We start from the raw sequence: 22,707 nt of genomic DNA on the forward strand, positions 1-22,707 counted from the left end.
ATTTTCGTTCAGCTGAAAACGTGAACAGGAATATCTCACCGTTCGTAGCCGGCTTCAAGATGGATCTGCAAAGGCTACAAATATCGTGTCGCCAGTTCCACGTGTGGACTTGATCTCTTTTCACATTCTTTGCGTCGCGCAACTCGTCATGGCTGGTGGCTTTCTCCCGTACCACGAGCCGGAAAGTGAGTCTTGTTGAAAATATGGCAATTCGATCATCGATACTGACCAGATAGTCGTGGAAATTCTCGTGATCATCTCGTTCTTTTTCATCCTGTCGCTGGCAGAAAGCGTGTCGGCCAAGATTATTCGTGCTGGCATCATCGGCCCCATCGCTGTTGGCATCGTCTACGGGACACCGCTGGCTGATATTCTCGAAGAAGGATGGCAAAAGACATTCCTTGCTCTTGGATATGTTGGTTTGATTCTTATCATTTTTCAGGGTATGATAATCTCCCATTTTTTCCATCACCTACTAATGTTCTTCCAGGCGGTCTTGGTGCTCGGATTGATCTCCTCATGCGCAATCTCGTCCTCAGCCTGGTCGGAGCCGCCACAGGCGTTTGCTTTCCCATTGGACTTGCCTATCTGCTGCTGTACCTTGGGTTTGGATATGGTGAGTCATTCTTTGGGCCGACGTGTATATCTGTTCTTGGCTAACATGCATATCTGTAGGCGCGGTGGAGACGTTCATCATTGGCGCGGCCCTGTCCGCTACCTCTTTGGGTAATTTTCTCCATCTATCGATTGTTCATCTTCTCATGTCTGTATAGGAACGACCTTTGCGGTGATCTCTTCGGCATCCAGTACGATCGATCTTGCTCAGACGAAAGTCGGTGCTGTTCTTGTGGGCGCTGCTGTGATTGATGATGTGAGCGGTCTCGTCATGTCCAGGTGAGTGATCAACATCCATCCCGTCCGATTCATCTAACATGGACAGTGTAATTGGCAATCTAGGCCAACTGTCAGAAGGAGGAAACGTCAATCTCGGATGGCTCATTGGACGCCCAATTGTCGCCTCGATAGCCATGGCCATCCTCACTCCCATCGCATCCGTCTACATCTTCGCCCCGATCTTCCGGAAACCCTACATTGAGCCTCGTTTTGCTCGATTCGACCATATTTCCAACATCATCTTGATGGTACTAGTTCTCTGCGCCTTTATTACCATCGCTGCGTATAGTGGCACCTCGGTTCTTTTCGGGGCGTTTCTGGCCGGCACGTTCCTCACGTCCTTGCCCAGCACGGGCCCCAACAGTCCTTTCACCGTGGAGAGTCGGAAGGAGGGGGAGGAAAATGAAGACAAGAGCCCAAAATTCCTGCATACCTTTGAGGCGTATCTTTGGGGTGTGCAAAAATATCTCATGGAGCCGTTGTTCTTTGCGAGTATTGGATTTGCGGTGCCGTTTGTGGAACTCTGGACGGGAGAGCGCATCTGGAGGGGTGTTTTGTTTACGCTGCTCATGGTCTTTGCAAAGGTATGTTCACTCATATGGATGATAGAGAGTTGCTGACAGTGTTAGTTTGTCGTTGGAATCTGGATTCCCCTCTGGTCGTATCTGTTTATGAAAAACTCACAAGACGGACGAGTGACCTCCAAAGAAGCAAATCGCCAAAACACCCAGAAAAACAGGTCTTCCGATTATCGTACCACCTGGCTATCCGGTTTACTTCTAGGGTCTGCAATGGTGGCGCGTGGCGAGATTGGTCTTCTCATCATCGAGATTGGTTACAACCAGACATCGTATGTCAGCCAGGAGGGGTTCATCACTTGTGTGTGGGCTATTCTGCTCAACACGATTATTGGACCGATCGCTGTTGGCATTTTGGTGAAGCGCTATGGCAAGGCAATCGCAGAAGGTGTCTGGGGATTGCAGCTTGCAGTGTCGGAGGAGGCGATTGCCCATGATCATCGTGTATGACAGTCATAGGCCAAGTAGATAGTCATTGCCAATAGAACTATTGCCGGGGATATCTGCTATATGTGACATGAAGACAGCACAAAAGAACCCCGCAATATGCAAGGAAACTGAATCCCATTCCTGTTCCACTTCTGTTCCACTGTATCAGACTGCCACATCGCCTGCCAGCAATGCTGCACCCCGCATTCCAGGTCGATCTTCCACTCTCTACAACCAATCACCCACCCACATTATCAAGGATTGACTTGGTAGGAGGTCATCTGGTGCAATTCAACATGACGACGTGGGGGTTTCCCCGGATTTTCCTGTGGGGTTAAGTGGAACTGTCATTCTCCACCATATCCGGTGGCAGATGTTATAAAAGCTGAAGTCTTGTAGTTTGCCAATTTCACCATTGTCTTGTCAAAGCTTGTCTTATACTATCAATCTTTCTTATCATCTCTTTCATACAGAATGGCATTCAATAAAGAGACATCCAACGACCTCGACGATGTTAAGCTTGCTGCCCACCATGAAGACATCGCAGATATTGTTGGTCTCAGTGAAGAGGAGCAAGTCGTTGCAAAGAAGCTGGTTCGACGGATTGATCTGCTTATCATGCCACTGGTCATTCTGGTCTATCTGATGAACTACATTGACAGGTATTCTCCTTTATGAAATATAGTCTGTTTCTAATCATTGTAGGAATAATTACGCAGCTGCTCGACTGCAAGGCCTTGAGACCGACCTCAATCTCCAAGGCAATCAATACCAAACCGGCCTTGCCATTCTCTTTGTGAGCTATCTTCTCACCCAAGTGCCATCTAACCTATTTCTCAACTACTGTGGCCGACCGTCTCTATATCTCGGCTTCTTTGTTACGGCATGGGGTCTTGTCTCTGTTTTAACATCGCAAGTCAAAGGCTATGGAGGTATCGTGGCATGTCGATTTATCCTTGGCCTTGTTGAAGCTCCATTCTTTTCCGGTGCTCTTTTCTATCTGTCTAAATGGTATACCCAGGACGAACTTACTCTTCGCATGGCTATCTTTTATTCCGGATCTCTGATATCTGGTGCTTTTGGTAATTTAATCGCCGCGGGTATCTTGAATGGCCTCGCAGGAAAGCGTGGATTAGCAGCATGGCAATGGCTGTATATCATCGAAGGCTCTATCACCGTCTTTATCGGGTTGATCATCTGTGCAATCCTCCCGGACTTTCCACATACATGGCGCCTTCTCAGCGAGCAGGAAAAGCATGTGGCTAATCGTCGCATGGCCCTTGAAGCTGCAAATGCCGATACAGATGATGGCAAGGGAATGTCTCAACTGCGAGGGTTGAAGCTGGCTGTCATGGACATCAAGACGTGGATTTTGGCAATTGGATACATGGCCATGGCTGGTGCAGGGGGATTTCAGAATTTTTTCCCAACGCTTACAGATACGCTTGGCTATGACCATATCGTCTCGCTGTTGCTGGTTGCGCCTCCGTATGTCTTTATGACCTTCTGGACGTATGCCCACGGTGTCATTGCGGATAGATGCAAGAGGCCATTCTGGTATGTCAGTCCTTCTAGATGATCAGCAATCTAACCCATCAGGTTCTACATGTATCCCGTGCCGATCACGATAATCGGGTCCATCATCTTCATGAACTGCACCACCTTTGGACCGCGATACTTTTCCTTCTTCCTCGTCATATTCATCTTCGCCATGAACAGCACCATCTACAGCTGGATCGCCTCGTCCATCCCTCGTCCTCCAGCAAACGTGCCGCAGCATTCGCTATCATCAACGCAGTGGGCAACTCCGCCTCCATCTGGACGCCGTACACCTTTACCGAGAATCAGGCGCCGTACTATCGCACTGCGTTCGGAATCAGTCTTGCGCTGCAGATACTTGCCGCTTTGATGGGTGTCACTCTACGGTGGGTGTTGGAGGTGGAGAATAGACGGCTGGAGAAGTTGGAGAATGAAGATGCGCCGTTGTCCGAGGCGGATATGGAGAGTCTGAGGAGGACGGCGGAGATTGGGGGGATTGATATTGCGATGGCGAGGGCCCAGCAGAGGGGATTCCGATATATGATCTAGCTGGCAACACATCAGTGGACTGATATTGCCTTTTATCATGGTAAATGAGGGAATTCTGTTTTGTTAGATGTTGTTGTTGCGGAAATGCATCGGGTATTTATCCGGTGGAAAAGTCAACCCCGCATTTGAACAAGCTTTCCATAGTCTAATCATTCTTATATCATTGTCTGCTCGGTGCAAGATCGACCGATTCCCCTCGTTATAAATGCAGTAGAACCACCATTTCCAAGCCAACCACAACATACCATGTCTACCTGCATCCCCTTCGACTCCCTCTCCCTAGACCCCAATGGCCCTCCCGGCAACGCATGGGGCAGATTCGGTCCCCAAGACGAACTGGGCAGTCTGAATCTCCTCACTCCGGCCGTGATTGTCCAGGCAGCCCGTGAGATCCAGACCGGAGTGCGCATATCGCTCGACTGGCCGTTGAGCATGCCCACGTATCCGAGTTTCGGGCGGAGTCCGATGAAACAGGAGATTGTGCCTCAGAAGACGAACTGTATCAATGATGATATTTTGACGTTCAACTCGCAGGGGTCAACGCAGTGGGATGGGTTTCGGCATTATGGTGTGTATATACCATTTTGGGATAGGATGTGGGCTGATTGTCGTAGCGAATCAGAAGATGAAGCGGTTTTATAATAATCATACGCAGGAGGAGATCGAGACGTCGGATGTGATTGGTCTTCATGGTATGTCTGCCTATCATTGATTATACAGTCTAACAGCATCAGTTGTCGCCGACGCTGGAGGAATCACCGGCCGTGGTGTCCTGTTGGATTATGCCAGCTGGGCTGAATCCAAGAATATCACCGTTGAAGCACTATCATCAACAGCAATCACCATCGCCGATATCAAACAGCTAGTCAAAGACTACAACATCGACTTCCATCCTGGTGATATTCTATTCGTCCGGACTGGATTCACAGCTGCATATAACAAGCTCTCCGACGAAGAAAGAAAGGCACTCGCAAACAGACCAACGCCAGACTTTATCGGTGTAGAGGCAACGGAAGAGACGCTTCGTTGGCTGTGGGGGCATCAATTTGCTGCCATCGCGGGAGATTCGACAAGTTTTGAACGAGCGCCGATTCGAGGCAGCCATGCGGATCCTCGATATAATCTTCATGAATGGGTGTTGGCTGGCTGGGGATGTCCGATTGGTGAACTGTTCGATCTGGAGAGGCTATCGCAACATTGCAAGGAGACAGGGAGATATTCATTCTTTCTATCCAGTATGCCACTAAAGGTAAGACTCATGCATAATGTACCGAATCTAGCTAATGAATATAGGTCATTGGAGGAGTCGCAAGTCCCCCCAACGCATTTGCCATCTTCTAGTATAGATAATATCTACAAAAGAAATTCACCCTTTGTTTTCGCCACCTGTTCATCGTAATACGGCTGAAAAGCCAGCCATCCCTTCTCCGGTCCCCCAACCTGAATCGCCGTGTGGGCAGCTTCATCTTCATCGATGATGATCTTCTTATATCCACTACCAGCAGACGCAGCATCCGCAAGCAACTGTGCATGACACGTCTTGTCCAGACTGATGAACCAAAACGCTGCTTCATCGACGCTGCCTCCCACCGTGAGAAGCCCATGGTTCTGCAGAATAGCAGCTTTCCCATTTCCCAGTGCACTAGCAATTCGCCGTCCTTCTTCTGCGTCGATAATCACGCCCCGGAACGCGCGGTAGACAGCGTGGCTTTTGTAGAAACGTAGGGCGTCTTGCGTGATCATGTCTAACTCCCGTCCGAAGCAGGAAAAGGCCTTGCCGGCGACACTGTGAGCGTGGCAGGCTGCATTCACGTCTGGTCGGGCTTTGTGGATTTCAGAATGGATGGCAAAAGCGGGCAGATTGATGGGCTCATCGCCTTCGACGACATTTCCATCCTCGTCGACCAGGATGAGATCGGATACTTTGATGAGGGAGAAGTGGGCGGAGAGGGGGCTGATCCCTGATATATCAGATTATATTTCACAGGCAGATAGAAGATACATACAGAAATGATCAGTCAGAATCGGATCTCGAACGGAAATATGGCCGGCAACACCCTCGTCGAATCCCCGATCCGCAAAAATTCGGAATGCAGCGGCGAGATGCTGTTTACGATAGAGTCGTTCGTCTTCTAAATTGTCAAACCGGGGATATTTCCGGATCTTCAACGTTTTGCCGGTCTTGGTCTTGCCCAGGACTTGTACTTGAGGTGGGTTTTCTATCTTGCTGTTTGTGGTAGCCTTGGTTTCGTCGATGGAGGGAGCCATGTTGATAAAGATTTAGTAGTCAGTAGTAAGAATGATGATGAATACGAGTTGTCTGTATGGCCTAGCGAATGTATAAATAAGTGCAAGTGAAGATATCCGAGTCGTGGAAAAAAATCCATATCCGGTCCAATGAGGTGAATAGCCTCTTGAAAGCCATTTGGAGATAATTCTATTTCGCGGCATGTACAATTCACGTGGGATGTCAGTAACAGCCAGTCAGATCAATCGCCGCTTTATCGGATTTCTCCTATTTAACCTAATCCAGCATCAATTCGATGCCATTCCAACACGAAGAGTCGAAAAAAGTGAAAAAATTATCATAATACCAACTATATATACAAGTCCCGTTCCAGCAGGTTCCAACATGACATTATCCCATCAGGCCAATTCACACTCAATCAGACTCTCCACGCCTCGCTGCGCAGTCCAGATCTTGGTGATTTTCAGCCCAGCCGACTCCACCAGCGCGTGCCAGTGTCGCTCGGTCCGCTCCGTCGACGCGAAACACGACATCATGATCAGGTCGAGACTGGTGGTTTCCCAGTACGCGTTGGTGTCGGGAATCACGTTCTCGTTGATCAGAACCTTGCTGTGTCCGCGTTTCATGGCAGGGACAATGTTGGAGAGGATCTTGCGGCAGTTGTCGTCGGTCCAGTCGTGGAGAATGGAGTGCATGTAGTATGCGCGTGCGCCTGGACGGTTAGCTTTGCGGACTGTGAATAAGATGATGCGACATACCCTTGACTGGCTGCTCGGTGAAAAAGTTATGAGGCATCAACTCGATGGACGAGTGCAATTGAGATCCCTTGGCCTGTTCGACGACTTCAGGCAGGTCCTGCAGCACCAAGCGACCAGGCAGACTGGGCCACTTGCGCTGGAACTCAGACAGATCATGGCCAACACTGCCGCCCATATCGACGAGCAGGGCGTCCGTCTCGCGGATTTCAGCGCCCTGGACGAGCTTCGGGACGGGGTAGAAGCCGTTGTCCATCCAGCTGGGTCGGCCCTGGTGGTAGACCGACATGTGGTTGTTGAACTGGGCGGCGTGGTCAGGGTGTTCCTTGAGGAAGTCGAAGAAGTGGTTCTTGGTGTTGAAGCCGCGTTGGAATGCGCAGTTGGTGCCATCGCTGGGGTTGCGATAGCCGTTGTTCTTGAGGTCGGCGGGGAGGGCAAGGACACCTGCATTGATACAGCCATCGCTGGGCTGTTAGTTGTTGGGTCGATCAGTGGGATAGGATGAGCTTACATGCAAGGATAAGCATCGCTGTAGCGCTGCTGGGTCAACGAAGTCGACACACCGGTGCGACGATAAGTGTCAGGACCTGTCTCCTTGATAATGCTCATGGTGCTGAGGTGTTTGCAGATACGTGCTGGAAGAATTAGAATTGAACATCGTTGAAGAGAATTCTACATACCCAGCATGACTGGGTCAGAACCAGTGGCCTCAGCCAGCTCCGTCGCAGTCTTTGGCCTGTCATCCTTGGATAGAGCAGTGAAGAGTCCAACATCAACACCGGTCTCGAGAGCAGCAAATGTGGTTGCCTGTGGAGTCAGTACACGACACTCGGCAAGTAAAAGAGACTCACCTGAGACCAGCAGTATCGGATAATAGCCTCACGAGGCGTCTCCAACGCATACACAAGGGATCGAGCAGCGTCCAACAAAGTGGCGCGGGTCTTTTCGTTCTCCTTGTTGCCAATGAAGGAGATACCATGCGAAGCGACCTGCGCAAGGAGATCAGGAATCTCTTCGCGGGCATTAGGAGAAACGCCAACGCGGTCATCAAAGAAGGCTTGCCCTTCATGTGTGCCGTTGGCAACAGGCTCAACGACTTCACTGACAGCCACATTGACGGCCTCAGCCGGCTTTGCCACGGGGGCAGCGGTGCCAGTGGCCGGAGCGTCGTTGGTGTAAACCATTTTGCGAAAGAGATCAAAGAGAGTCATTCACGATTGTGGATATCGTTGCAAGACACCAGACAGGCTGGACGTGCGAGCCTTATTATACTACGTCGAGCCCCTATTCCTCCATGATCTTGCTGTACGAAGAAGACGGGATAAGAGAAAGGGGACATGGTTGGTCGGCAATGCCAGGGGCAATGAGGCGTTGAAGATGTGGAGATAACACAACGGTCTTACCGAATATCCTGGAAGGATTCAGGATTTAACTTCTTGTCCTTGCTAGTTCTGGATCCAACGGTGGACGGTTGCATCTACCGGACCAGGCATAGTGCAAGGAGATGGACGGAGAAAGAAGATCGTCATGTGGAAGAAAGCCGGGGAGGAGTGGATAAGCCGACGAATGAGAGCATTGATGCCGTGGCGATTGAGAGTTCGGTTCGAGTGTTTCACATAGACTGGAGTGGCCGTGCGTGAACCGATGGTCTATACAGATGGAGAAGTGTTCATGCGTGTTCACGCAGATTATGTGGATGATGTGGTTGAATGCATCAATTGTAAAGTACAGGGTAAATGTTGAGAATGCAGGATAAAGATCGCCCCTGCCGCCGTCACTCCATTATGAAAACAAGCCTATTCATAATCCAACGGCCCGTCAAAGGATTCACACAAGCCGAGCTGTCAAATGCTAGCGTCCATCTGGCGTTATTTTAGCGTGTTCTGTATAGGCAGTGATCATCTGCGTCCGGCCTTCCGATTGCTGCGTCTTCTTCAAGTGGGCCTCGTTAAATGACAGCCGGAGACATCCAAATCCGCCCCCAAACATGGCATTTGCTCGGAACAAGAGCACGAAAGCCCTAATAGGGGATCGGATCAGCCGATGGAGTCGCGCGGAATCCGGAAGCAGAGGAAGGTTGGGGCGACCGTTTGGTGGCCCTGCGTGGCAGCTTGGACGGCTCCACTTGGCTGGAACTATCGTGCATCGATTCGTTGGCCATGCCGTGTTTTTGGTGCTATTATTGAACTCGTATTATCGTACTTTTATTGTCGACCAGGATCAAGACAATCCCGGTCATTCAGCGAAGGATTTTACCTTGTCTCGGTCAACGCCCCCGGTTTCGAGGAAGAATGGGAATAGAAATGTGATAGATCGTCGCTGAAGAAAATTCGTGTGATGCCCCTGCTCATATAGCATCCGTCCCCTATTCGCATGGACGACACGGAGTACTTTCTTTGACATCCCCAGGAGACAATCCATCGCCATGGCTCTCACAGAGGCAAATGCCAGCGACGACAAAGGCCCCAAGATCCTCGCGGTGCTATGGACGCTGACGGGGCTGACCGCCATCATGGTCATCGCCAGGCTGTTTATTCGCAGCAAGATGCTGCGCAACATGGGTCTGGACGACTATCTCATCGCCGTGTCGATGGTGCTGGGGCTGGGATACTGTGGCATCACCTCGGCCAACGTGGCTCTGGGCTATGGCAAGCATGCCTACTTGATCAGCCAGAGTACGCTGGAGAGGATCATGCTGCTGAACAATCTCAGCTTCCTCATTGGCATTCTCTCTTTTACGCTGCCAAAACTGGCTGTGACGGCGATGCTGAATCGCATTCTCAACCCGACCACACTGCATCGCTGCATCCTGTGGTTTCTGACTGGCTCAGCGGCCACGGTCTCGTGTATCTGCATTATCATCCTGTTCACCATGTGCAATCCACCGAAAGCGTTGTGGCAGACACATCTCATGATGGAGGGCGCGACATGTAAAAGCACGACGATGCTGATCGACTATGCCATCTTCACGGGAGGTGAGTAGTCCCTGCAACTCCATGGCCATGACTGACTCGACAGCCCTCTCTGCGGTTGTGGATCTCTATCTGGCCTTTTATCCGACCACGGTGTTGATGAAGTTGCACATGTCGCTGCGAAAGAGAATGGCTCTGTGTGCTGCTTTGGGTCTCGGTTCGATGTAAGTATCCTCAACCTCCCTCGAGGCTATACTGACCTTCCAGTGCCTCTGCCATGGCGATTGTCAAGTGCACCCAGCTCAAGTACCTGGCCGACAAGTCCGACTATACCTATGGAACGGCCGATCTCGTCATGTGGACCAAGTAAGTCGTATCCATTCCCTGCTCAGCTCAAGCTAATATAACAGTATCGAATCCAACGTCGTCATCATCGCCTCGTGCATCCCCACCCTCCAACCCCTCCTCGAACTGCTGCTCGGCAAACGCGAACTATCCTCCTACAACAACAGTCGCAACAAATACAAAAACGGCGGATACGTGAACACCTCCTCCTTTGACCGAAGCAAGCGCTCCACCGCTCGCAAGCAACCCACCGACCTCACCATCACCGGCGTCGACAGCCAGGAGAATATCTTGCATGGAACGGACGCGCATAATCTGGGCCAGATTCGGAGGACAGACAATGTGACGGTGCAGTATGAGAGCCGGGAAGAGGCGGCTGAGCAAGGACGGTCTTCTTGGTGATGTGTTTTATTTCATTTGTACTTGATTTTATATATACCATTGTAGCGTCAGTCATAACGTGGATATCTAGTAATATCTACTTTGGTTCGTTTCAAAGAATGAGAATCCCTCTTCCAGTGCGGCCATGTTCTGTGCCATCTTCACTCCCTTGTGCCGTTTCATCTCGATTGCGTTCTTCAGTGCGATATCCTCTGGCGACACCATGCCATCTTCCGGAATCAGCCGGCAGCGCTGAAAGAACTCCCGAGGACGCAGTGTCCTCCTCCCCTCCTTGAACACAAACTTGGATAGAGCAACCGCATGGATGACAGGCGCAGTTGGATCTTTCTCGTCCAGCAACGGCGTCACCGAGTCACTCCTCGGCCGACCACCCTCTGCAGCCCTTCCCCTTCTGCTCACAAAATGAGAAATGATATATACCCACTTCTCGTCCCACGAACACACCCTGGTCCAAACCTCATACCTCTGGCCTGGCTTAATTTCCTTTTTGAAATTGCACGATACCCCGCCCATGCCGAAGCGCAGGAGTCCGCTGCTGGAAATTCCCCGGCCGCGTTCGACGTCGCGCACCTTTTCTGTCATCTCGTGGGCGAGCATGTTGTTGCTTTCAATTTCGAATGAGCGCATGCCCTCCCGGAGGATGCTGAAGAGGTGGGATGCTCGTGCTATGTCGAGGTCGGTGAAGTAGGTTGCATTGGACTTGTGGCCGAACATGTCGATCTCGCCGGCGGAGGTGGTGGTTTTGTATGTGGAGGGCTGGAAGAGGGTGATGTGGTCGACGGTGGAGGGGACGATGGGCTTATCGCGGCATATGCAGTAGTGGCGGGCATAGGTGAAGAGAAGACGGCACTATTCCATTAGATTGGATGGCAGGAAGGATGGGGAGAGATACATACATGCCACGAGAAAGGCCATGACTTGGGACTGAGGATGAACAGCAGCCCGTCCCAGAGAGCGAGCACGGCCGCGCAGATGAGGTGTAACACAGGATGCATCGTGGAATAGAATGGCGATGAAGAACTGGCAACGCCATTGTCTGCCTCTTATCTATTAATACCCCTCATTGCATCACGTCTTACACTCTCGCTAATCCAGATTCCTCTCCAACTCGGCTCAAACCAGCGCGGCCAGCAAAGCCTTGATCGACACGCACTAGACTGCAATAGTCGGCACACCTGGCCCTTGACGTTACACGATGCAGTCAGATCAGGACTATCGCCTGCAACCTGCTCGATCAGCAGCAAATCAGACGCATCGTGGATCGCCCGGCTGAAGCTGACATGCCCAGCCCTGCAGCCCATCACACTCAATTCGGCTTTAAAGCGATCGACTGCCGCTGCCTCCATCTTATCGCTCATCGTGGACAAATCAGCGTCCGTCAATGATAGAGCAGTTCGTCTGGACTTGTGCAGCCCTTCAGCTCAAGGGAAATTCGGTAAGTTGTGGCACTCTTCTTGCGTGGTCATGGCCCATCACATCTGTGTAACAAGGCGCATTCCAACCCACGCACTAGTCGAGTTAAAATGACTCCGTCTTTCCTTTTGGGGATTATTCAGATCCAGTCCGACAGATTGGGTACACCGACTACGTGAGGATGATGTATTCAGGTTCCTGTCAACACATCTGTATGGAGTGCGGAGTCGGAGTCCAAATGCGGCAATCGGAAGCCATCACGGAGTAAGCTGAAGATGATCATTCTGGTCGCATCTTCTGCGTTATTACCGGTGATTTAATTGGTCATCTGCGCAGTGTGATATTCCTGCTGCAGTGCATCGTCACATCCTCTATCGCGACTAAGCATTTCTTTTCCACCACTTGGTCTGAAATGGCGTTAGCTGAAGAACCCCTCATTGTACAGCGTAATCACAGCTCAGGCGAATGCGAGGTTAGTCCAACGGCTTATGACCTACACACGGCATAAATAAAGAGAAAGTATGTGCAAAGTATGTGACCAAAGTAGGCAGCCTGGACAGCACCAAGGCATGCTTGTGAGAGTGGAGGTAGCGTATAGCATCAGTTCGAGAGGTTATGAGTAAAAGGAAGAACTCGCCGAAGGAACCGCGCCAGATTTGTCCGCACATTCGGCTAAAGAGAACCATGTTGATAACTTATCGCAATCTGGATATATGATCTAGATGTTTGCGACCGGTCGATCAAAGGGATTTGTCAATTGCCTTATTGCAAAAGGCAATTATGCAGGCAGAATGAACGTTCATTTACTGCTGTAGATCTGAGCGTAGCCAGTAGACAACACCACGGTCGCATATACGAGAACGACTTCAGAATACTCTGTAGAGCATGTAGAAGAAGAACAAACGATAAATAAAAACACAAGACAAAAAAGAACACATGGCGCGGTTACTCGAGTGGCTTCTCCAACACATCCCCTCCCATGTGTGCGAGGACAACTACCACTGAACTAAAAGTGACATGTTAGTGAATACTTCTGAAATTGCGGTATATAACCATTCGTTTATTATCCATGTTCATTTATTCTATGTAATCCTCGATTGTTCAATATACAAATGCTTTCTATTTAATCTCTGTCATTTTTACAGATATGATTGCCCTGTAGGCTCGATTGTGGTATTTGCGACAATTCCTGTCAGACCCAAGAGTACGAAGTTGTATAGATGCAGTGGATATGAATGAAACACAAAGAATTCCATCATCTCGAGTCATGAAAAGCCACTCAATCATCACAATTCCATGTACACCAAATGATTGTAGGGAATTGGATTAATCCACCATAAATGCCCTGAAATTGGGTTCTCCGGAGTATCATCGGATGTCGGTATCGGGCTTGATTATGAATGCCGTCCTGAGATAGCAGAAACTAGAGGTTATTCAGCATATCCAGATTTCCAAGATCCCCAAACGGTAACTTGATCGACGACTCCTCCCTCTTTGGGCCACTGGTTCATCGTGTCGCCCACTGCCATTGTCGATGCTCTCAGTCTGCCAAATTCCTGCCGTTCTGATTTTGATATCGTAAATGGAATTCTTCAGGCACACGCTTCATGTAATTGAGGATATCCGATGATTTCCCGGACTGATCAAGAACAATTCGGGAATCGGGATGACGCAGTAACATGACTAGTAATCGGAACATCGGACTGTTCAGCTGGATATCGAAAGATCGACACTCGCTCGAACACTTGCTGGTTTCAAATGCCTGTCGAGGAGGGCGTCTGTTGCAGTCCAGGTACCTGGATTGGTTGTGTTGTTCAGTATGACGATAGTAACCGGTTTATTTTGTTTATTCCAGGTTGTATGTATGGTAGAAAGTATTCGCTGAATCGACAGCCATAGAGGCTGGGACGCAGGGAGTTTCCATGAGATTCGATAGATTCCCCCGAGAATTGGGCAGATCAATTATTGGCTCCTCAGATGAGATGGAAATGCGCAAATAACAATCGATTGTGGCTGCTCGTGGTAGGATTCGAGATGCAGGTTTGGCGTGTCCAACAACGTGGCGGATGATTTTTCAGGCTCGGACCAGTGCCTCAACTGGGATGGAGGCATCATGAGTGCGCAGGAATGCAGGCTTTTTACTTTGGTTCGCGGAGAATAAATGCATGTGTGAGGGATCGGGAAATCCGGTATAACGCCGGGGGTTTGATGAAGGATTCGAGAAGAACGACGATCATCCAGCTGGCAATTTCTCGAGTCGTTCCTGCATGGTGTTGAAACGAGAACAATCGAATGATAGTTCGAGGGTCTGAATGGCCGGGAAAGCCGGTGATCTGATAATGACGAGGGTTGGCGGATGATTCCTGGGGCCAATTTTTGGGTTGTTGTGGTGGAGCAATGATGAAACTCCTGATATATGGGCGAACAACAAGCCATGCGTGCCTGTTTTCCCCAAGATTGAGCATTGATTGTGGATCTTTTGCAGTTTGTCAAACACTCATCGAACTTTGTTTTCCCAAACATGCGATTCTGCCTATACAGTCCAGCTATATAAGCATCATCCTCACCACAACTACAGCCATCAAAAATAACATCAACAATCATCTACTCTACTCTTCTCTTCTCTCTATCCCAATCAACCACTCAAAATGAAGTTCTCCCTCTCCATGGTCGTGGCTTCTGCCGCCGTCGCCTCCGCTGCCAGCGTCGCCCCCTCTCCCTCTGGCTCGCCTGAGATCGCCAACCTCTTCGACATCCCCAAGAGCTGCCTCGAGATCCCCCAAGTGGTCGGCGACAAGCCCCTCAAGCTCATGCACTACTTCCACACCCAGGTCTGCGAGAAGAACTGCTCCGCCACCATCAACGAGCACAACCAGTACCTCGAGACCTCTGTCTACCCCCAGATCATGCAGGACGTGAACCAGAAGCTCGGTGTCTCCGCCAGCGACCAGAAGCTGTTCAACCAGACCCACACTGAGATCGTCGCCGCCGTCAAGAAGAGCTGCTCTTCCCAGGGCGAGAAGCCCCTCTGCAACGACCTCCAGGGTGCCTTCAACTGGGGTACCTGTGCCTTCAAGGCTTACCAGCCCATCATCGAGAAGCACATCAAGGATCTCTCCGGCGCTGTCAAGCTGTCTGATGAGAAGTGCGAGAAGGTCAAGGAGCTCGACTCTGACCAGGCCATCTGGCAGAAGACTCTTCCTGGCTACATTGACAACTTCGCCAAGCAGTGCGCCAAGGAGAACTAGGTATGTCCACTGATCTCACAGATTGAAGATTATACTAACTGTCTAGATCAACATGACTGTCCGAGTGCAGGACATTGGGACTGATCCGAGATCCATGGCTGACGATGGACGAAAATACGCCTGTATGTTGATGCACGCATGGCACTCTTTGCTTGTATACAAGCCGCAATCTGTCGATAGATAGTTGTATCCATTCCTTTATATATCTGTATGAAATCACGTTATCCAACGTTCTCCTGCATAAACGAAGCCCAACTGGTAAAACAATTCCACAACTTCCAATTTAGAGATACCGTCCCTGTAGATCATCCACCCAGCTTTGCATCTGAGTAGCCTGTCAATCGAAGGAAAAAATGGGTCGATAAGCCACGTTCCTGATCGATATATGTTTATTCATTGTGTGTTTGAAGGAACATAAGTCATGCAATAACCCCGACAGGATTGATGTTCTGTCGATTCATTGGGCCCTTGATTGAACTGAACATATTAAGCCTTGATATAGTTCTGATAGTAGAGGAGAAAGATAAATGGGGTGTAGATGTGTAGCTGAATGAAGCCAAATCAACGTAATAGCAACGATATATATCTATCAATATTCCACTACATCCTGGTGACCACCCAATGAATTTCGCAGTATCAGTATGAACGATAGGAAATCTATAGATGGTTATGGGGCGATGGGTTGTATGCAGAAATGGAAGGTTGGCGCTTTGTTATGCAGTTGAGGAGAGAATGGTCTCCGCGGCCATGCATTGCGTTGGGAATATTGGAGGATAACCGAGGCATGAGTTTTAGTGATGGTAGCTGTCTAGGTTCAAGTAGTCTTATCACGAATAAGTGATCGTCAATAGACACTATGGCCGAGCGGTCTAAGGCGGCAGCCTAGAAAGCTGTTCTCTTCGGGGGCGTCGGTTCGAGTCCGACTGGTGTCGACATTTTTTTTTTCTTTTTTCTTCCCCAGCTTGACAAAATGCCCGGAACATCCGCTGACCACATCTCTTTTGCTCCTCGGATCGGAATCCGCTCCAGACATGGAAATGATCTTCACGGCCAAGGTTCACACCTGATATCCACGGCTATTGTGAACTAATTTCCTGATGCATCAGTACACAAACAACCATCATGTTGCGCATGCTCCCATATCTCCCACTCGGCCTCCTTGGGCTATTCCCACAAATTATAGCATCAACATGTGATGCTCGCCCATACTCAGCCTGGATGGCAGACAGTGTGATTGGTCGTGGTCAAGCAACAGTCGCCCCTGGGGATAAACCATCGGCTTCAACATATTTGCAGATAGGCTTTTTCCAAACTGCAATTCTCCGGTTGAAGGAGTATTATGACACTCCTGAATCGGCATGTGCGCAAAGTGACTGGGAGGAGTATCTCAGAACGAGCACCGACAGCATCGCCCCTTTTCTCCTGAATGCCACGCACGACACCGAATATCCACTAGACAGACTTTCGACTGGGAGAGGTCTTACATATCAGTATGTCTGTCTGCCTTTTATCCACTCAGCATGCTAATTATAATTCAGGTACAAACAAGCAGGCAACATCACTGCTAATTCAGCCGAGAACGCATTGCGAGAGTCCATCAACCTTCAGCCCCGAAATCAATTCGGCGGATATTGGTACTTCACCTATCCAGAGTGGAGCTACCTGGATGGAATCTACTCTCTTGTGCCGTTTCTTTCCTATTACACCACCAACTTTGATTCCACCAACAGCTCTGCTGTAGCGGGGGATATCATCCACCAACTCGATCTGCTCTGGTCGCACTGTCGGCACAACAGCACAGGGCTTCTTGTGCATGGATACGATGCGTCTAAGAATGCCAGTTGGGCGAATCCTGTCACCGGAGGTAGTCCTATCGTTTGGGGTCGCTCGTTGGGGTGGTATCTCATGGCTCTCGTTGATACACTGGAGTCAATGACCCCGGGATTTCCGCACGAACTAAAGGAATATCTGCACCGGCGTCTTGTCGAGCTCACAGCTTCTGTTGTCGCAGCTGCTGATCCTGAAACCGGGTGTTGGTGGCAGGCAATGAACTACCCCGGTCGAGAGGGAAACTATATCGAGTCAAGTGGTTCAGCCATGTTTACCTACGCGCTATACAAGAGTGCGCGACTGGGGTATCTTCCAGACAGATTAAGTGGAAAGTCATCCGACACTGCGAACCAGTGCCGGAACCATCTGGTCGACAGCTTTGTGGTGGATAACAAGAATGGAACCCTCGGTTATAATGGGACTGTGTCTGTCTGCAGTTTGAATTCGTCTGCTACTTATGAGGTGAGTGGTGTATGAACAGTTGCTTCAGTGTAGAGCTAACCTTCATCTCCAGTACTATATCACGCAGCCTTTGCTGTATAATAGCGTCCATGGAACTGCGGCATTCGTGCTGGCCAGCTTGGAGCATGAAATTTCAGAGCATGCAAAGCAGTAGGTTTAGTCATATATAAATAAATAGCACAGTATAGTCATAATAGCTCTATATCATAAACAACGAAAAAGTCGCATTACCTGTACTTCTAATTCCAGTGATAAGGGTCTCTGCGCAGACGGGTGGCAGCAAAGGGCGGTGGGGCTATCTGGCCAATCAGAGAGCATGAAACAGTCTCAAAGTGTAAAAACTGCATGTCTATTCATTAAATTGTCGATAACTGAGATACTTTCTATATTCTAGACAACCAACACGATAGAGTAAGGCCAGAATTCAATTCTGCCAAGTGACATTTTGAGCCTGACTTGGGCTTTTCCTTCTGCTTTCCCAAGAACCTACCGGCCAATCACATCCCACGCTGAAAATAGACAGGCTGTGCTGCAGTGGCGCTAACCGCATTTGGTTCTATCTGGCGCTCCCCACAAGCGCGATGATCGATCAGCCTCCAATTCTTCCGCTTCCTCTCGATCTGATCTTCTCGTGGTTGACCGTTCGATCCTTGGAATTATGAAGACCCTCAGCCTCCTGATGATGTTCCTCTTGGCACTCCCTTTCCGGCGAAATGCACCGCTCGGTTGCGCCCCGGCGCAGGGCTTGGCCTACGTTCGTCGTTTTTGGGGCAATCAGCGCGCTGGAGATCTGCATCGTGACGGTAAACCACGTTATTCTTGTAGCTGTCAATACGAGACTCTTTTTGGGGGCCATTATGGCATGTCGTTTCCTTGGAATTGGCTCTTGGCTAGCTACGTGGGAGTTGTCTGGTGAAAGTATATATATCACCAATGATCCCATTTTGTGCTATTCAACAAACAAGTTGATCATCGTTCAACATGCACTTCACTCAAGCTCTTCTTCCATTTTCATTAATCGCTGCGGCTTCGGCCAGCGTGATTCCTGCCCGTGATTCTGCAGCGACTCAGAAGATCAAATGGGGTCCCTGCGGCTTCAACGGCACTTTGCCCATCGTGTGCGGCAATCTATCCGTTCCCCTGGACTATACCGACAAATCATCCAAAGCAACCTTGACCCTTAACGTTATCAAGGCCCCTACTGCCCACAAGCCATCCAGAGGAAGCATCTTATTCAACTTTGGTGGTCCGGGTGGAGATGGACAGCAGAATCTGGCATCGATCGCGAGTGCGATGCAGGCGTAAGTAGCACATCCTACGGCAAAATGGGCAAAAAGCTCACTATATACTAGTATGACTGGTGGCTACCACGATCTGATCAGCTTCGACCCCAGGTAAGACAAACTGCTTTGTCTGCATTGCATTGCACTGTACTGACAATGAGCAGAGGAACAGGAAACACCCTCACCTTCTCCTGCTACAACGACACCCTCACGAGAACCGTCAGCACGCTGAACCTCAAGCAGGAATTGGTCAATTCATCGGATACAGCTGTGGGAAGAACATGGGCAGCCGGAAAGGTGCTTTCGGATACCTGTCTGGGTCGGTTGAAGGGAAACAGCAGCCTTGTTGGTACTGCCTTTGTCGCGAGAGATATGATGCAGATTGTCGATGCTCTGGGTGAAGATGGCAAGCTCAGATACTGGGGTAAGAGCTTCACAGCATCGTCTGATAATAGTTGCTGATTATAGTAGGTGTTTCATACGGAACTGTTCTCGGTGCAACGGTTGCTTCCATGTTCCCGGATCGCATGGACAAGGTCATTCTGGATGGCGTGCAGAATCCCCACGAATACTACCGCGGATAGTATGTATTCGAATGTCAACATGCATACGGTGATGGAACTGACAGAGAACAGCGAGATCGAAACGTTCACCGACACCGACGCAACCTTTGAAGGCTTCCTGTCCGGCTGCGTGAAATCGCCCAAGAACTGCGCGTTGGCTCGTGGAAACGCAACCACAGCCAGCCTGAAAAAGAGCATGGCCAAGCTGTTCGACTCGATCAAATACCAGCCCGTCCAATTCGGCCAGTCCCTGATCGACTACACCTTCCTCAAAAGTCATATCTTCAGCACTCTCTACTATCCCAGCTCTTATCCTACCCTAGCCGCTCTCCTAGACAGCCTCGTCACTGGAAACGTCACCGCACAAGCAGATCTCTGGACCACAACCCTGGCTGCACCTGCACCGATCGCGAATGAAGCCCTCGCTGGTATTAAATGCGGTGATAAATCCACGCGAGCATCCAGCCTGTCCGCAATCACCCCGATCATTGACCACCAGCTCCAATCGATCAAGTGGTTTGGAGATGTTGCTGGAACCACCATCCTGCAATGCACGCGGTGGGGAATGGCTGCCAAAGAGCGATACCAGGGCAATTTCCAGGCGAAAACCAAGAACCCACTCTTGATTATCGGAAACACATATGATCCTGTCACGCCTCTTGTGTCGGCTCGCAATGTCAGTGCTGGATTTGAAGGTAGCGTTGTGTTGCAGCAGAACAGCTATGGCGTAAGTTACACTTAATCCCTTCAATTTGATGATACTAACGCATCCACAGCACATGTCCATTGCGCAGCCATCCAACTGCACGATCAATTACATCCAGAATTATTTCTTGAATGGAACGCTGCCAAATCCGGGCACCGTCTGTGAACCTAACAATCCCCTGTTCTACAAGGCATAAGAATTGGTTGTCTGGGAACATAGAATGCATATGCCGGTGCTCATCTCTTTCTAATATTGTTTATCTTTCCAAGTTGAATAGAGTTGCCGATTATTCTTTTTAGATACAATTTGTCTAATAATATTTTCCAATGGAACACTTGATTCTGACCTTGTCGCATGCACCAACGATCATGGACGGATATAATATCCGGGATCTCACTTTGAAGAGATGTCCCTCTGTGCTGCATCGCGAGAGGATCACCAGCCACTCGGGTGTGGTCGAAACCCCTTTTCAGTTTCCAGTTGAATGGATCTACTATATATTTAAGCAGAAGATCCCCAACTTGGAAGATAAATAAACACATCCATGTATTAGATATATAAAATGGCAAATCAAGGATCCCACGGCCCCTGAGCACGTCTTCCAGTCAAAAGCAAAGGTTCTATGCCGTCATCCTGCACAACAAAAATATCTTCATGCCTGGCACCAAACTTATCCACCAAGTAGATACCCGGCTCCGAGGTAAAGGCCATACCAGCTCTAAGAATAGTGCCGACATTGCCTTGGTTGAGATAGGGGCTTTCGTGGGCTCAAGATCTGTCAGCTGAGTTCAAAAAATCATGGTATCATCTCACCTTTGATTCCAATTCCATGGCCAACACGGTGAGTAAATGCTTCTCCGTATCCGGCCTCTGTGATGACCTGACGAGCAGCAATGTCTACACTGGCTGCGGTGGAGTTGGTGTGGAACTGCTTGATTGACTGTGTTTGGGCTTCGAAGACAACATCCCAGACCTTGCAATTTTTATTAGTATAATGGCGTGAACGTGGGAGAATGTTACTTGCCTTTAGCTTCTCTTTGACTGAGATAGACAACTCCGTCTCGTCAGATGGCTTGGGGAAGAATGGCGGAAAGAATGTGCGACAGATATCGGACGAATAGCCATAAAGATGTGCTCTGCTGATGTTAGAAGAGACACCAGAATGGGGGGCTACATACCCAACATCGATCAAAACAAACGTGTCCGCCTCGAGGACTTTACTTCCATTCGTGCCTCCATGAGGATTTGCAGCATTCTCATCTGTATCCATTAGCTTGAAGTTAATAAAGGATGGAATATAGTACCAAACAGAACAATATCAAAGAATGGCTCCAGGCCAACAGCAGAAAGCGTATTATCCAAGACTTGGGCAATTTCACTCTCCGTCAGTCCAGGATAGAGACACTTTCTCATCTGTCTCACAGCTTCCACCGTGCCCGTATTGACTGCCTGCAAGATGCCCAGTTCGCGATCTGACTTGATCTGTCTCACTGCCTCGACGTTGCCTTGCAGTCCACTAACTTCAAAGCCAGCGTGTGATAAGCCACGCTGGATAAAGTCGCGCATTTCTTCATCGACCATCAATCGAGGGGTGTGCTGTAGGTCTGTGAAGATATTCGATAATTTGAGAGTTTTGTATGGGTTCCAGTGCTCTTCCCATGGAATAATGTCGATAGAATCAACAAAAGGCATTCCTAGAAGACGAGCTCGTTCTGCCTCGAAGGATGGACAGAGAAATGAAGTCTGAGCAGTGATCTCGCCAGTTTGGGGTTGTATATATGGACGAACAATCATAAGAAACGGTCGTTCTTCTGGCTGATATTATTTAGGGCTGATATTTATAGTGAGATTAGAAGATACACACCTCCCAAACCTCCCACTCGGGCTGACTGACGTTGGCATAATACTTGAATGTGTAGCCAGGTTCGACTGTAAAGGCATCGACATTGTCTTGCACAAGAGCTTTGGCTAGGCGAATGCGACGCTCTTCGTAATCCTCCACTGTGGCAGGAGAGGCGTTGTCCAAAAAGTACAGGCCAGTGTCGAGTAGATTGTTGATAGAGCATTGTTGGAATTGTTCCAGCTTTGATAAAGTTTGGAGGTGATGATAGCCATAGTCCTGAAAGAAATAAAAATAACCTCCAGTGAGCAGCAGAAAGGCTGCCAAAAGATGCAGCAGTCGATGATGCGGTCTTTTCTGATATTGATATTTATCAGAATTATCCATCAACAGACTGTCCCTTTTCGACATTGTGAATGAACCAGGATGTTTGAATGAAAGATAGATGGATTCTGCATCGGCAGTTGTGAAATGCCATTTTATTTCCCCTCAGTTGGCTTTCCCCGCTTTGGCTGTCCACTGATAAGACAGACAGGGATCTTGCATGGATATCATTGCCGTCCCATGTCGCTGTTCAATGAAGCCAATGGAAGTGCACTGATATGGATATTTCTCATATATAAGGCATGTCTTCATTATCGTGTCCGAGTTAGTTTGACTAACAAAGATGGCTGATATCACTGCAGTGGAAACTCCGACGCCAGTCGAGGA

At 49.3% G+C, this 22,707-nt stretch overlaps 11 protein-coding genes and 1 non-coding gene across 12 annotated transcripts; 8 read left to right on the top strand and 4 right to left on the bottom strand.

The window, feature by feature from the left end:
* Positions 1–148: 148 nt before the first annotated feature.
* Positions 149–1,922, top strand: ASPWEDRAFT_30637 (cation:proton antiporter; the record flags this gene model as incomplete). The annotated part of the gene is made up of 7 exons (XM_040833443.1): positions 149–185; positions 237–443; positions 491–616; positions 676–726; positions 774–894; positions 941–1,478; positions 1,524–1,922. The coding sequence occupies 7 exons, from the start codon at positions 149–151 to the stop codon at positions 1,920–1,922; spliced, it is 1,479 nt and encodes a 492-aa protein (XP_040687252.1).
* A 453-nt stretch (positions 1,923–2,375) lies between these two features.
* ASPWEDRAFT_53496 (uncharacterized protein) lies at positions 2,376–3,989 on the top strand (the record flags this gene model as incomplete). Its single annotated transcript, XM_040837894.1, has 4 exons — positions 2,376–2,563; positions 2,607–3,458; positions 3,501–3,655; positions 3,700–3,989. 4 exons carry the CDS (start codon positions 2,376–2,378, stop codon positions 3,987–3,989), a joined length of 1,485 nt encoding a protein of 494 aa, XP_040687253.1.
* Positions 3,990–4,174: 185 nt separating this feature from the next.
* Positions 4,175–5,370, top strand: ASPWEDRAFT_43597 (uncharacterized protein). The gene is made up of 4 exons (XM_040836061.1): positions 4,175–4,557; positions 4,604–4,681; positions 4,724–5,238; positions 5,283–5,370. Exons 1-4 carry the CDS (start codon positions 4,236–4,238, stop codon positions 5,328–5,330), a joined length of 963 nt encoding a protein of 320 aa, XP_040687254.1. The 5' UTR covers positions 4,175–4,235; the 3' UTR covers positions 5,331–5,370.
* ASPWEDRAFT_744938 (class II aldolase/adducin family protein) lies at positions 4,988–6,257 on the bottom strand (the record flags this gene model as incomplete). Its single annotated transcript, XM_040839483.1, has 2 exons — positions 4,988–5,950; positions 5,996–6,257. 2 exons carry the CDS (start codon positions 6,255–6,257, stop codon positions 5,343–5,345), a joined length of 870 nt encoding a protein of 289 aa, XP_040687255.1. The 3' UTR covers positions 4,988–5,342.
* Positions 6,258–6,472: 215 nt separating this feature from the next.
* ASPWEDRAFT_160447 (uncharacterized protein) lies at positions 6,473–8,636 on the bottom strand. The gene is made up of 5 exons (XM_040829795.1): positions 7,844–8,636; positions 7,673–7,799; positions 7,504–7,627; positions 6,996–7,456; positions 6,473–6,949 (listed from the first exon to the last, which is right to left on the bottom strand). Exons 1-5 carry the CDS (start codon positions 8,201–8,203, stop codon positions 6,636–6,638), a joined length of 1,386 nt encoding a protein of 461 aa, XP_040687256.1. The 5' UTR covers positions 8,204–8,636; the 3' UTR covers positions 6,473–6,635.
* Positions 8,637–9,417: 781 nt separating this feature from the next.
* ASPWEDRAFT_115636 (uncharacterized protein) lies at positions 9,418–10,651 on the top strand (the record flags this gene model as incomplete). The annotated part of the gene is made up of 4 exons (XM_040828598.1): positions 9,418–9,967; positions 10,011–10,128; positions 10,172–10,270; positions 10,315–10,651. 4 exons carry the CDS (start codon positions 9,418–9,420, stop codon positions 10,649–10,651), a joined length of 1,104 nt encoding a protein of 367 aa, XP_040687257.1.
* A 66-nt stretch (positions 10,652–10,717) lies between these two features.
* On the bottom strand, positions 10,718–11,646 carry ASPWEDRAFT_115453 (acyl-CoA thioesterase; the record flags this gene model as incomplete). Its single annotated transcript, XM_040828584.1, has 2 exons — positions 10,718–11,500; positions 11,548–11,646. 2 exons carry the CDS (start codon positions 11,644–11,646, stop codon positions 10,718–10,720), a joined length of 882 nt encoding a protein of 293 aa, XP_040687258.1.
* Positions 11,647–14,644: 2,998 nt separating this feature from the next.
* ASPWEDRAFT_61571 (uncharacterized protein) lies at positions 14,645–15,312 on the top strand (the record flags this gene model as incomplete). The annotated part of the gene is made up of 1 exon (XM_040838586.1): positions 14,645–15,312. Exon 1 carries the CDS (start codon positions 14,713–14,715, stop codon positions 15,310–15,312), a length of 600 nt encoding a protein of 199 aa, XP_040687259.1. The 5' UTR covers positions 14,645–14,712.
* An 850-nt stretch (positions 15,313–16,162) lies between these two features.
* Positions 16,163–16,244, top strand: ASPWEDRAFT_t160. Its single transcript has one exon. It is a non-coding gene; the product is annotated as a tRNA-Ser (tRNA).
* Positions 16,245–16,443: 199 nt separating this feature from the next.
* ASPWEDRAFT_114625 (uncharacterized protein) lies at positions 16,444–17,758 on the top strand (the record flags this gene model as incomplete). Its single annotated transcript, XM_040828509.1, has 3 exons — positions 16,444–16,802; positions 16,851–17,604; positions 17,657–17,758. 3 exons carry the CDS (start codon positions 16,444–16,446, stop codon positions 17,756–17,758), a joined length of 1,215 nt encoding a protein of 404 aa, XP_040687260.1.
* An 827-nt stretch (positions 17,759–18,585) lies between these two features.
* On the top strand, positions 18,586–20,352 carry ASPWEDRAFT_30646 (uncharacterized protein; the record flags this gene model as incomplete). Its single annotated transcript, XM_040833445.1, has 6 exons — positions 18,586–18,905; positions 18,957–18,998; positions 19,052–19,311; positions 19,359–19,470; positions 19,523–20,177; positions 20,227–20,352. 6 exons carry the CDS (start codon positions 18,586–18,588, stop codon positions 20,350–20,352), a joined length of 1,515 nt encoding a protein of 504 aa, XP_040687261.1.
* Positions 20,293–22,407, bottom strand: ASPWEDRAFT_744948 (M24 family metallopeptidase; the record flags this gene model as incomplete). The annotated part of the gene is made up of 5 exons (XM_040839484.1): positions 20,293–20,923; positions 20,970–21,292; positions 21,335–21,416; positions 21,461–21,971; positions 22,021–22,407. 5 exons carry the CDS (start codon positions 22,405–22,407, stop codon positions 20,727–20,729), a joined length of 1,500 nt encoding a protein of 499 aa, XP_040687262.1. The 3' UTR covers positions 20,293–20,726.
* Between the last annotated feature and the right edge of the window lie 300 nt (positions 22,408–22,707).

This window comes from Aspergillus wentii (genome assembly GCF_001890725.1).
Source record: "Aspergillus wentii DTO 134E9 unplaced genomic scaffold ASPWEscaffold_6, whole genome shotgun sequence".
Lineage (NCBI taxonomy): Eukaryota > Fungi > Ascomycota > Eurotiomycetes > Eurotiales > Aspergillaceae > Aspergillus > Aspergillus wentii.

What these genes read in the sequence shown, in the direction of transcription:
- ASPWEDRAFT_43597 (XM_040836061.1), top strand. Translation starts at nt 4,236, where the DNA reads ATGTCTACCTGCATCCCCTTCGACTCCCTCTCCCTAGACCCCAATGGC. An exon ending in GGATGGGTTTCGGCATTATG is followed by an intron (nt 4,558 to 4,603) that starts GTGTGTATATAC and finishes TGATTGTCGTAG; the next exon opens with CGAATCAGAAGATGAAGCGG. An exon ending in TATCCAGTATGCCACTAAAG is followed by an intron (nt 5,239 to 5,282) that starts GTAAGACTCATG and finishes TAATGAATATAG; the next exon opens with GTCATTGGAGGAGTCGCAAG.
- ASPWEDRAFT_160447 (XM_040829795.1), bottom strand. Translation starts at nt 8,203, where the DNA reads ATGACTCTCTTTGATCTCTTTCGCAAAATGGTTTACACCAACGACGCT. An exon ending in TCCGATACTGCTGGTCTCAG is followed by an intron (nt 7,800 to 7,843) that starts GTGAGTCTCTTT and finishes CTGACTCCACAG; the next exon opens with GCAACCACATTTGCTGCTCT. An exon ending in TTCTGACCCAGTCATGCTGG is followed by an intron (nt 7,628 to 7,672) that starts GTATGTAGAATT and finishes TAATTCTTCCAG; the next exon opens with CACGTATCTGCAAACACCTC.